This window comes from Dipodomys merriami, unplaced genomic scaffold, assembly GCF_024711535.1.
Source record: "Dipodomys merriami isolate MVZ:Mamm:240054 unplaced genomic scaffold, mDipMer1.0.p SCAF_10, whole genome shotgun sequence".
In the NCBI taxonomy this organism is placed as follows: Eukaryota; Metazoa; Chordata; class Mammalia; order Rodentia; family Heteromyidae; genus Dipodomys; species Dipodomys merriami.
Window position 1 is genome coordinate 6,448,738 of NW_027202271.1, and position 12,394 is coordinate 6,461,131.

The 12,394-nt window shown below is 37.3% G+C and overlaps 1 protein-coding gene across 1 annotated transcript in view; it reads left to right on the forward strand.

The window, feature by feature from the left end:
• The window catches only part of Lrrk2 (leucine rich repeat kinase 2), a 138,154-nt gene that overhangs the window by 111,756 nt on the left and 14,004 nt on the right, over positions 1–12,394 (forward strand). Inside the window, exons 42-44 of the mRNA XM_070038884.1 lie at positions 8,145–8,315; positions 9,232–9,332; positions 11,306–11,500. Coding sequence (XP_069894985.1) covers positions 8,145–8,315; positions 9,232–9,332; positions 11,306–11,500 — 467 coding nt within the window. The remainder of the gene's footprint in view (positions 1–8,144; positions 8,316–9,231; positions 9,333–11,305; positions 11,501–12,394) is intronic.

Sequence of the window (12,394 nt, forward strand, 5' to 3'; positions counted from 1 at the left end):
AGAGTTACAGGTGTGAGCTTCCTGTACCTGGCTTAACTTCTGACTAGTAAGAAACAGTCACACAGCCAGTGTTCTCTATGAACTGTTTTTCAGATTTCAGTTTGAGCTGAGAATAGAAATCAAGATTGACATCTGAGGGGTACTGGAATGGCGGGAGGAAAAGTGAGCCAATGCAATCGCAGTATTCAATATACACTATGTGAAAAATGACTTACGCAACTTATGGGCGGGGAGGGGATGGGGAAAATGGGGAAAAGCAAAGGAAGGGGTAAAGTTGTCCAAGAAGCATTATACTCATTAGCTAATTATGGAACCATAACCTCTTTGTTCAGCTCCTTTAATATAATAATAAAAATACAATAAAAGCAATACCCCCCCCGAGACACAGTAGCTAAAAACAACAAAAACCCAAATAAATGAACATATTAAAAAAAGTTGTCAACCATCTATTCGTACCTCTAAGGAAGCTAAACATTTATTTGTAAATAAAGTTACAGTGGCTTGATGTCATCTTCATGTTACAATTCTATGTGTAAGATGGAAGAAAATATACTAGAGAATATCTCACTGTATAAAACAATTCTGATTTATTCTCTTTGCTGCCAACTTATATGCCTACATAAGCAAATGGCCCCAGATTCCAGTGCCTGGCTTTATTTTTGCTCCAAATACATATTTTCCCTTTTGTCTTAAATGTATCTTGGAAGCAAAACATTTCTCATAAACACTTCAGAATAAATCCTCTGGCTGGGAGTATCTCTGGATTGTTTGATATGAACAAAAAATAATTACTATTTCTTGGACACTTTCTGTGTGCCAAGCTCCATACTGGGAGCATTAGAGACAAAATCTTTTCTCTCTCCATGCCATGTCTGAGAGTTGATTAGTATTTTCTCATTTGTAAAATGAAAACATGAAGTTTAGTAAGGTTATGGCTAACATAATAACTGAATCTAAATGAAAACTGAATCCAGAAGTATTTCCTGTAGTCTCTCCTGTAGGTCATATGTAACTCTGATATGTCCTTGAAGACATTTTAAATTATCCAACTTAAGTACAAAAATATCAAAAGAAATAAGAGCTATCTTATAGGAACTACTACCATCTATGGCGATAAATTCCACAAGCCTCCTACACTTCCACCTAGGAAAAAGTGGATTCAAAGCTGTAATCTTCTCTTGAAGGCCTGCTCACTACTATCAGGTGATGCTCAGTTGGGCTGGACCACTCAGCTGGGTCTTGATATTTTATCCCCTGGCATTTCCCAGCCTAGAATCTGTGTTTACCAGGTGAACAATCTTCTGTCTGCTTAGGGGGACAGTAGATCTCTGTGGTTATGAACTGTGTGCTTCTAGATTAGAACTCTCTTTGTCCCTTCAGTGAGCCAGGACAGCTAGGAGCCAGCCTGTGTGCTTTTTGGTTTGCTGGTCCTAGGGCTTGAACTCGGGGCCTCAGCCTGTTTCTTAACTAGTCAGAAGTTGAGCCAGGTGCAGGTGGCTCACACCTGTAATCCTCGCTGCTCAGGAGGCTGAAGTCTGGCTAGCACTCTACCACTTGAGCCACAGTTCCACTTCCAGCTTTTTTTTTTTGCCTGGTTAAATGGAGATGAGAGTGTCAGGAAGCCAGGTCCTGGTGGCTCATAGCTGTAATCCTAGCTACTCATGGGATCTAAGGATCACCATTCAAAGTCAGCTGGAGCAGGAAAGTCTGTGAGACTTATCTCCAATTAACCACCAGAAAACCAGAAGTGGTGTGGTGGCTCAAAGCGGTAGAGCACTAGCTTTGATCAAAAAAGATAAGGGACAGGGCCTGAGTTAAAGCCCTCTGACTGACAGAACAAAAATCAAGGACTTCCCTGTCTGGTGCTGGCTTCAAACCTGGATCCTCAGAGCTCAGCCTCCTGAGTAGATTATAAGTGTGAGCTACTAGCACGTGGCACATGGCCTTTTATTTTAGTATTTGACTCCCTGGGTTTAGACAAAACATATAAATATAACCATCTGATTCTTTGTCAAGTCAAAATTTGTTCCTGATTCCTTATAATCTCCAATATCAACTTTAAGTTGCACATATATAGAGATCAAGACAAATCTCTAATGTTCATTTCTTCCCAGGTTGCTTAAAACAGTGTGTGTGTGTGTGTGTGTGTGTGTGTGTGTGTGTGTGTGTGTGTGTCTGTGTGTGTGTGTGTGTGTGTGTGTGTGTGTGTGTGTGTATGTGTGTAGGGGAGAGTACTGAGGCTTAAACTCAGGGCCTAAGCACTGTCCTTAGCTTTTTTGCTCAAGGCTAGTGTTCTACTACTTGAGCCACACCTTCACTTCCCTAAGCTGGCATCAAACCTTGATACTCAGATCTCAGTCTCCTGAGTTGCTAGGATTACAGGCATGAACCCCTGAGGCCTAGCTCTATTATTGCTATTTTTATTCTTAAAACACTTTAGCGATCTCAATCCTGTAATGTCACAATTTTTATAACAAACTACCTATCACTACCATAACAATGATCATCACCCAACTTTTTCTTCCTTAAAGCAATTCTTTCTGGGAAAACAGCCCCTTTTCATAGGACCTCTTGTCTTTGGGTCTTTTTCCTTTTACTGGATGTTCCTGTAATGGATGTTCCTTTTTTTTCCCCTCAGTCTCCTATGGAAACTTCTACAAAGACAAAAGTCCATGTATTCATTAGACTCTTTTCTGTGCCCTTTATCCACCTCTTTGCTGTGGTGCCTTCTCTACTTTGCTAGGCAAGCCTGTGAGCTTGGGTAAACTAAGGTTGTCTCTGAGAGAGGACGGCGATGGTTACATGATCAAAGAGTCAGGCTGTGCTTTGTGAACCCTTTGCCTAGGTTGATTAGCTTACCCAATCCTCCTGACTTTCTGAGGTAGGTCTGAGGTTGACAATTCCTTGTCTGTGGACAGAGAACTAGAGAATGTTAGAGATGCCTACAGGGTAGTACAAGAAGCAAAACTAAGCAGCCTAAAAGCAAATCTCCCAGACCAGTACCACCACAGCCAGGGATCCAAAGGCAGAAACAATTCAGTTACTCCCCAGGGCCACTCTGTATTGTCCAGGGGTAAATATGGATGGAGGAGTTCCACTTTAAGTGGCTTGGAGAGTTTCAACCTGAACTCAACAGGATGATTTCAACAGGAAATGCATTTGTAACAATGGATCCTCGTCATTCCAGTCCTGTGAGAGTTGTGTGGTTAACTCAGGTTGACTAGTGGTGTCAACTCTGTGGACATCTATGCAAATGCAGCTATCTTTGGGTAAATACAGTGTTATCCTTGCCAGGCCTTGGTGCCTCAAGCCTGTAATTCTACTTACTCAGAAGGCTGAGATATGAGGATTGTTGTTCAAAGTCAGGCAGGGCAGGAAAGTCCATGAGACTCATTTCCAATTAAGCAGCTAAAAACCAGAAGCAAAAGTGTGGCTCAGGTGGTAGTCTTGAGTGAAAAATCTGAAGGACAGCACCTAGACCTTGAATTCAAGTCCCAGTGTCAGCATACACACATATAAAATTTTGAGCTAAACATTATCAATTGTTGTACTGGACTGTATTCATACTTCTTGGAAAGAACAAAAGAAATGAAACAGGTGTTTCTATACCAATTTATATCTTTTCAAATTTAACTCATAAATTTCTCATTCTCTTGACTTGTTTATCTTTCTATATTTATTTCTTGTTTGTTAAAATATAGGTGTCTCTGAAAAAAATTCTAAGATATTTTAATCTAAAACTTATTATTGGAAAAACTTTCCCAAATATTTTAACTTTGTAATTGTTATGACATTTCTACAAAGAAATGCTATCCTTCCTTTCTCTCCATTTACTCATGCATTTGACAATAATTTATTAAACAAAGTACTAAACAGACTATCACTTAATACTATGAGGTACTAATGAGCAAATTTCTTTTTTTTTTTAGTTCTTTTTTAAAATTTAATTTTATTGTCAAGGTGATATACAGAGGAATTACAGTTACATACGTACTGTAATAAGTACATTTCTTGTTGAATTTGTTACCCTTCCCTCATTTTTCTCCCTCTTTCACTCCCCCTGCAAGTTGTACAGTTCATTTCCAACACATTGTATGTGAGTATCACTGTTGCATTGGTTCACCCTTTGTCCTTTGTCTCACCATTTTATTGTTCTCCTTCCCTTCCCCAAATCAGATAAGCGTGTATATACAAGACACAGGGCACCAAAATCACATACAGTGAAAACAGGGGATAAATGAAAGGGGGAAAAAATGAAAGAGAAAAATAACTTCACACAGTACATAAAAAAGCCTTTTCCTTGCTCCCTTAAGGGTATAGGAAAGCTGAAGACACCATCACAAGGTGAAACACTCAGCCGTTGTGACAGACTGCCAACCTTAGCTGTAAGATAAGCCCACAACTCCCACCAGCCCTAAACCCAGTGTGACAGTAACTGCTCTTGTGTGCAAGGCTAGCTATAGTGAAGAACCACCTTCTGCCATTTCTCTTATCTTGAAGGGCAATAACAAGGTATCATCTTGAGAGAGGACTACTGTTTTAACTACAAGATGTTCTGGGGGCCTGAAAACAAAACAAAACAAAAAACCCTCTTAGCTTAGCGAGTCTTGAGGCATCCTGTCACAAAGTCTGGGTGGGAAATGGTCATGAGAAGAGAACAAGGAGAGAAATATTATCTAATGTGGCTAGACAAATGGTTCAAGCTGTGGATAATGAGTAAATTTCTAATGGAGTCATGCATAGGAACTTCAGTAAATGACTTTAAGAAATCATTTAAAGGGTATCATAATTTACGTATTTTCTGAATGTATGAATAACATTATCTTCCCACACTCTAAACAAAATTCTGGAAGCAAGAAGCAAGAAGGTTAAAAGCATTTCCATATTGAAGTAAACAATGCTTTCTGTATATTTACCATCATCTTTCTTATTGCCTTCTGAATCAATGTGAAAAAAATCCAAACCTGGAGGGTAACTCCCATTTGTCATTGATGCCAGAGGGGTGAAAACTATTATAAATGGAGATGTGCAGTGGATGAGAATTTAGAAATTAGACTAATTGACCCTTTGAGCTTCTTCCTCTATGACCCTATGATTTCAAATTCTAATAGCGAATTTATCAAGGAAAGAAAGACACTGAGTAGTTTAGTAGTCTTTGAATAGTACGTTGTATAATAAATACCCAATTAGTGTGCTGAATGAATAATAAATGATTGAATGAGACTTAAATCAGCCTCTAAAATCCCTTTTTAAATTCTAAGAAGGTAAGCATAAAGACTGTTAATGAACTAGCTAATGGGCAGGTAACTCATGGTTTTTAAGTACCCTTGACTCTGATAGTATCTCTGGTTTTAGGAAGACAACCAGAATAGTTCTGAAAGATATATACCATTGGTAAAAGAAAAAGTCTCCTCCATCTGTGGTTATGTGCCACAGATGATATGTTCTGGATAATAGTTATGAACTGCTGTAGCAATAGAAATGACAGCCATTGAGATTTGTTTGTATCATGTCACTGGCATACCTGCTTGGGGCTCTGCTTTAGAATTCATTGGTTTAGGTTTTGGAGAAAGGTGTGATGGTTATATAGGTGAGTGAGTCAGCTTTCATTGCTGTGGCAAAATTTCTGAGAAAATCCATTTAGAAGGACGCAAGGTTTATTTTTGTTTCATGTTTTCAGAAATGTTCATCCATGGTCAATTGTTTGCATTGGTTTACACTTGAAGTGAGGCAGAGTAGCATGGTGGGAAGCATGTGGATGAAGAGGAGACTGCTCAGTTCCTAGCAGCCAGGAAGGAGGGGGCAGAGGGAGAGGGTGGGGAGGGGAGGGGGAGAGAAGATGTTCTAGGGAACATCTTCAGTGAATTTTACATCTAGGCCCTTCTGAACACTGCTATACATGATCCCTTGAGATACAAGCTATGCTCAAACCATAACAAAAGAAAAAAAGTGAGGGAAGGGGTAACAAATTTGACAAGAAATGTACTTATTACCTTACTTATGTAACTAACCCTTCTGTACAGCATCTTGACAATGAAAAGAAAAAAGAAAAAAAAGTCCTGATTCAATGGAAATGCATAGTATATTTAGGAATAAAATACTGTATCAGTAGCTTAATATAATAAGTAATAGATAGCACTATTAAATAAATGTATTCCATATTATCTGTGTACACACACACACACACACACACACACACACACACACACATATCAGCCTATCAGCTAGACCAATCTGTCTGTCTGTCTATCTGCCTATCACCTCATCTATCCTATCTGTCCATCGATCATCTATTAATCTATCTATCATCTATCTTCTATGTCTCAATCTTTATTTATCCACCTTCCAGGATTATATCTGTCTATGTGTCTCTTGAGTGGTGTTGGGATGTTAATAATTAGTACGATGGAGACTATTCAAATTTGTCATCTCCATCCTTTTGACATTTCTCCTCAACCAGGAGGACTGCCTGACTTCACCTTTGGCTGGTAGAGTCTGGTTAAATAAACCTATGTCTCAGTTCAGTCATTTGTTCCTTACAGGCCATGAACTCATATACTGTTGAATTCTCCTAGCTACAAATTTAAATTACTAGAAGTATCAGATTTTTTTATTGTAAAACAAAACTTGTAAATACAAAATTTGAAATGTATAAATCATCATCACCTTTGGGTATATTTCTCTTTAGTATTCAACTATATAAGATTCATATCAACTTTTTCATTTGAAAAAACAAAGCCTAGAGAAAACTGAAAAGAACAGAAAACAGCAATGTAGCCTATATACAGTACAGCTAGACTCATCAAGTATGAACTATTTGTTCTACTCTCTTCGACTATGAATATGGACCACCTTTGAAATTTAGCTACAATCATTGTGTTTTGACTTAACTCAATATATCCACATGTATTTTCTTAAAATAAAGATTTTAGTTTGTGCAGTATTGGTGACATCACAGGAAAATTAACTCAGTTGATTTTTTTCTACAAATAATAACATTCTACATGGAATTAAATCCTATATTTTCATTTTATTTATATTATAGCTTGACATCTGATAAATGATGTTTAATTTGCTGCATCAAATATATTATTGAGTCATTTTTCTTTGATGTTTAGAGTTCTTTAGATTGTTAGCGATTGTTAACTTTATCAATAATGTTGAAATTATTCTTTTTTCTCTTGAGGAATTTAAATTATCTCTTGTTTTGAATTATTAAATTATCTCTTGTTTTGAATTATCTCTTATTTTATTTCCTTCTAAAAATATTATGGATATGCCTTAAATAGTAGACTTTGATTTTTTTTGCTAATTAATTAATTAATATATTTTGTGGTGCTGGAAATTGGTGGTACAGTGCTAGGTAAATGCTCACCACCAAGCTCCTTCTATTAATTGTGGTTTTTGTTTTAATTTTTTTGTTGGGTGGAATGGAGCCCTAAATTCTGGATATAGCTAAGGCACTGGAATTTTAGTTGAGTTAGAGTGACTTGAAATGAGCTTTAGAAATCTCCATCCTTTTATGTTTTTAATGCCCTGCACTGGTAGTAGTTATTATTTAGGAATAAGAAAATTGTGCCAGGTGTCAATGGCTCGCACCTGTAATCCTAGCTGTTCAGGAGACTGAGAGCCGAGGATAACAGTTCAAAGCCAGCCTGTGCAGGAAAGTCTGTGAGACTTCTATTTCCAATTAAACATCAAAAAGTTGGAAATGGAGCTGCAGCTCAAGTGATAGAGCACTAGCCTTGAGCAAAAATGTTCAGGGACAGTACCTAGACTCTGAGTTCAAGCCCCAGGGCCAGCATAAAGAAAGACAAATAGGAAATTATACACCATTTTTCCTGTAAAGCTTCATTTATTTAATTATGAATTTGTACTCAATAATTTATCACTGGATGTTTATCCTTACTTCAGACTAAAGACTGAAAGACATTAGTAACCTTAACGATTGACCTTGGCTTGAGATGTCCTCATGCAAAGTGATTAGCTGACTTGGCAAAGGTGTTTCCTTAGAGAGATGACAGGGTCTCCACTTGAACTATATCTCCTGATTTCCTTCTATAACACAGATCCTAAGTATCTGTCTCCTTGGATATACAGGCCTGGTCTTGTCCATACTGATCGCTGTATATGCTTCCTTTCAGGATTTCGAGCACCTGAAGTTGCTAGAGGAAATGTCATTTATAACCAGCAGGCCGATGTTTACTCCTTTGGCCTGTTACTCTATGACATTTTGACAGCTGGAGGTAGAATAGTAGAAGGTTTGAAGTTTCCAAATGAGTTTGATGAATTAGCCCTGCAAGGAAAATTACCTGGTAAGTTTTGTTTTATCTGTGCATATATGCAGGAATGGAAGCTTGATTTCTGATAATATTTATACATGAATATTCAAGAATTGGTAAATAAATATTTGATGAGTTAAAACCTCATTTGGAATAGTTGTCACAGGCTCTCAGGAAATTGTAGGACTTTGTCCTACAACACTTGACCATTACTTTACTTGCCAAAGTAGCATTTAAAATTTATTGTCTGCTTTCTTTCGCATTTAAGAAGTACTTTTCAGTACTCCTCTCCTCCCTCTCCCTCTCTCTCCCTCCATTTCCCCTCCCCCTCTGTCTTCCTCTCACTTCCCCTCTTGTTTTCCCTCTCCTTTTCATCTCTTTGTGCTCATCCTGAGGCTTGAACTCAGGGCCTTATGCTATCGCTATCGGTTGGCATTACTTGCTCAAGCATGGAACTCTCACTCGAACCATACCTCCACCTATAGTTTTTTTTTGCTGGTTAACTGGAGGAAAGTATCTCATGGACTTTTCTGCCCAGACTGGCTTCAACTAAAGTCTTCAGATCTCAGCTTCCCTAGTAGCTGGAATTATAAGTGTAAGCAACCAGTGCTGGACTCACCTGCTTCTTTTGAATATTTTCATAGAAGTATGAGTATTGTTTCAGTAAGAGTATTATATCTATTTTAATTGTAAAAATTGAATGGAATTCCTTTATTTTCCTGAGTCCATATTTATGTTTCTTTTATATATGACAAGTCATCTTTTCGTTGTGTCTAGTGGAGATCAAGTTATCAAAATCAATTTTGTGATAGGTACATTTACAATTAATATAAATTACAAGAGATCAAGGTTTTTTTGTGTAGTATCTGGACTTCTAATATACCTTGAAAGGAAGTAAAATAACTTTTAATTTGTTTAGTATACTACCATGATGTTTTTAATGTTTTAGATCCAGTCAAAGAATATGGGTGCACCCCATGGCCTATGGTTGAGAAGCTAATTAAAAAATGTTTGAAAGAAAACCCTCAGGAAAGGCCTACTTCTGCCCAGGTATTCTTTTTTTTTTTGCCTAGGTATTCTTATGATCAATCTGTTAATATATTGTACAGAACATCCTATATTGTATATACATGTGGTATATATATATATATATATATATATATATATATATATATGTATTAGAATATATATTCTAATACCTAAATAAACATATACCCACACAGAATGCAGAATGTTTGTAAGACAAAACTAACATCCTGGTACACAAACAAAAATTAGACAATACCCCAGAAATGTTTGTATGTCTTTCTGTGATTACTATTAATATATATGATTCATCAGTGAAATGCTTGTCCATAGTTTAGTGCATTTGTATGTGTGTGTGTCTGTGCCTGTGTCTGTGTCTGTATCTGTGTCGATGTGTGTTTGTGCCAGGGCCTGAATGCTGTCCCTGAGCTTTTTTTTTGCTCTAGGACAGCATTGTACCACTTAAGCCCCAGTTCCACTTCTGGTTTTGAGTAGTTTATTGTAGATAAGCGTCTCATTACCCTTTCATGCCCAGATTGGCTTCACACTACAATTCTCACATCTCAGCCTCCTGAATAGGTAGGATTATAGGCATGAGTCTACAGTGCCTAGCCTAATGCATTTTTTATTGGGTTATTTGCTTTTAAATTACAGGAGAAAATGATATTTCAATGATATACAAATCCTTCTTGGTTATATATGTTAAAAATTTCTGAGGTTGTATGTCTTGTCTTTAAAAAAAACTTCCCTAAGGTACTAGCGGTATGACTCACGTGATAGAGCACCTGTAAGCATTCAAGCCAGGCACACGTGGCTCATACCTGTAATCCTAGCTACTCAGGAGGCTAAGATCTGAGGATCATGGTTTGAAGCCAACCCAGGCAAGAAAGTCTATGAGACTCTCATCTACAATTAACCAAAAAAAATGCCAGAAGTGGCGCTGTGGTTCAAGTGATAAAGTACTAGTCTTAAGCAAAAAGGCGAATGGACATCTTTGAGGTTCTGAGTTCAAGCACTAGTAGTAGCACAATATGTAAAAAAACAAAAAACAAAAAAAGAACAAGAAACAAACATTTACCCATTCACTTTGGGGTACTTTTTAATAAACAGTATTTTAAACAAATAACCATTTACCCATTCACGTAGGGGTACTGTTTTATGAACAGAGTTTTAAGATTTTAGTATGAACACATTTAACAATCATTACCTTTCAGGGCTTATTTTAAGAAGTCATTTTCATGAATTCACAAAAAATATACTTTGTTTCTTCAAAAATTAAACAGTTTTGCTTTTAATTTACATTTTAACCCATCTAGAATTGATATTTTTTATCTAGGTCCAGTTTCCCACTTCCCTGTGAAAAAAAACTGATTTTTTCCAGCTTCCCTTACTGATTCATTCCTGTTATTTCACCCATTGGTTATTTCACCAATTATAAGAGATAGACATTTCCACACACACACACACACACACATCCCCTTACACTGGACAGCTAACCTATTCTTCTTGTAGCTCTCGTAGTAATGCACTCTCTTTGCTTGTTTTTCTCATGGTGGAAAGTATTGGCTATTTTTTAGCTTAATTTTACATAAAACTTACATTAGCTTGCATTTAAATCTTAGGATGAACACATTATGCTTTGGATTTGATTTATACCAAATCTATGGACAATTATGATATTAAGTCTAACTATTCTTTTTTTTCTTGTAGTTTATTTTTAGTTTTTTTGTGCCAGTACTGGGCTTTGAACTCAGTTTCCTTCACACTCTGCCTTAGATTTTTTCACTCAAGTCTGACTCTCTACTGCTTAAGCCACATGTTCCCTTTCAGTTTTTTCCACTCATTTTAACTGGAGATAAGAATCTCATAAACTTTTCTGCCTGAGCTGGGTTTGAATTTCTGGTCTAAACCTCCTGAGTAGTAGTTTTATAGTTGACCTTTTTAAAGAAGAAGTGTGGACACTTGACAAGTGATGTTTTATCTTTCAACTTCCTTAGGTCTTTGACATTCTGAATTCAGCTGAGTTAATCTGTCTGATGAAGCACATTTCGATACCAGAAAACATTATAGCTGAATGCATGGTTGCTACAAATTCTAATAGCAAGAATGTGAGCATTTGGTTAGGCTGTGGGCACAGTGACAAAGGCCAGCTCTCCTTTCTTGACTTAAACACAGAAGAACACATTACTGAGGTAAGTTGGAACACTCCTTACATTAGAATATCTTTAAGTATATGCCATCTAAAATTGCTCTGGAAGAAATCAAGTAAGAGCCAATATAGATGTGTTATTAAATTGACTTTCCATTAGAACAAAAGTATTCATATGAAATTAGTCTTTGTTTGGTTTTCAAACACAAACAAATAAATAATTAAAGGTATATATGTACCTTAACTCAGTGTCCAAAAACAGAGCCCAAGATAATCCCATGCAAATGATTTAAAAAGCAAAAAGATTGGAAGGAATTAAAGAAGGCAGAAGGTATAGAAGAAAAGCATAGCAGAAATGGATACTGAGGAAGTTGACTCTTGTCTCTGCCCACAAGGAGATCTGCTGTGTGAACAGAACCACAGAATGTTACCACCAGCAGACCAAGCGACCTGTCTCTCAAACTAACATGTCAGTCATTGGCTGCCATTGGCCTGGAGGTGGGAAGTGCACCCTCAGCTCTGGGAATTCTCTGGGCAAAGTAGTCCAGAGCTGTTAGTAGCTAACCCTCACGGGAGGTGGGAGACAGATACAGCTGAAGAATCTGGAAGTGACTTCTACCAGATTGGTCAATAAATTGGACTGAAAAATAGACACATCTCTACACTTAGAAAGCAACCCACTAGTGGGGCACCAGTGGTTCACCTATACTTAGGAGGCTGAGATGTGAGAATTGTGGTTCAAAGCCAGCCTGAGCAGAAAAGTCCCTGTGAGACTTTTATCTCCAATTAATTACTCAAAACCCAGAAGTGGAGCTGTGACTCAAAGTGGTAGAGTGCTAGCCTTGAGCAAAAGATCTCAGGGACAGTGCCTAGGCCCTGAGTTCAAACCCCACAACTACCACCGACAAAAAAGCAATCTACCATTTTGACTTTTGCC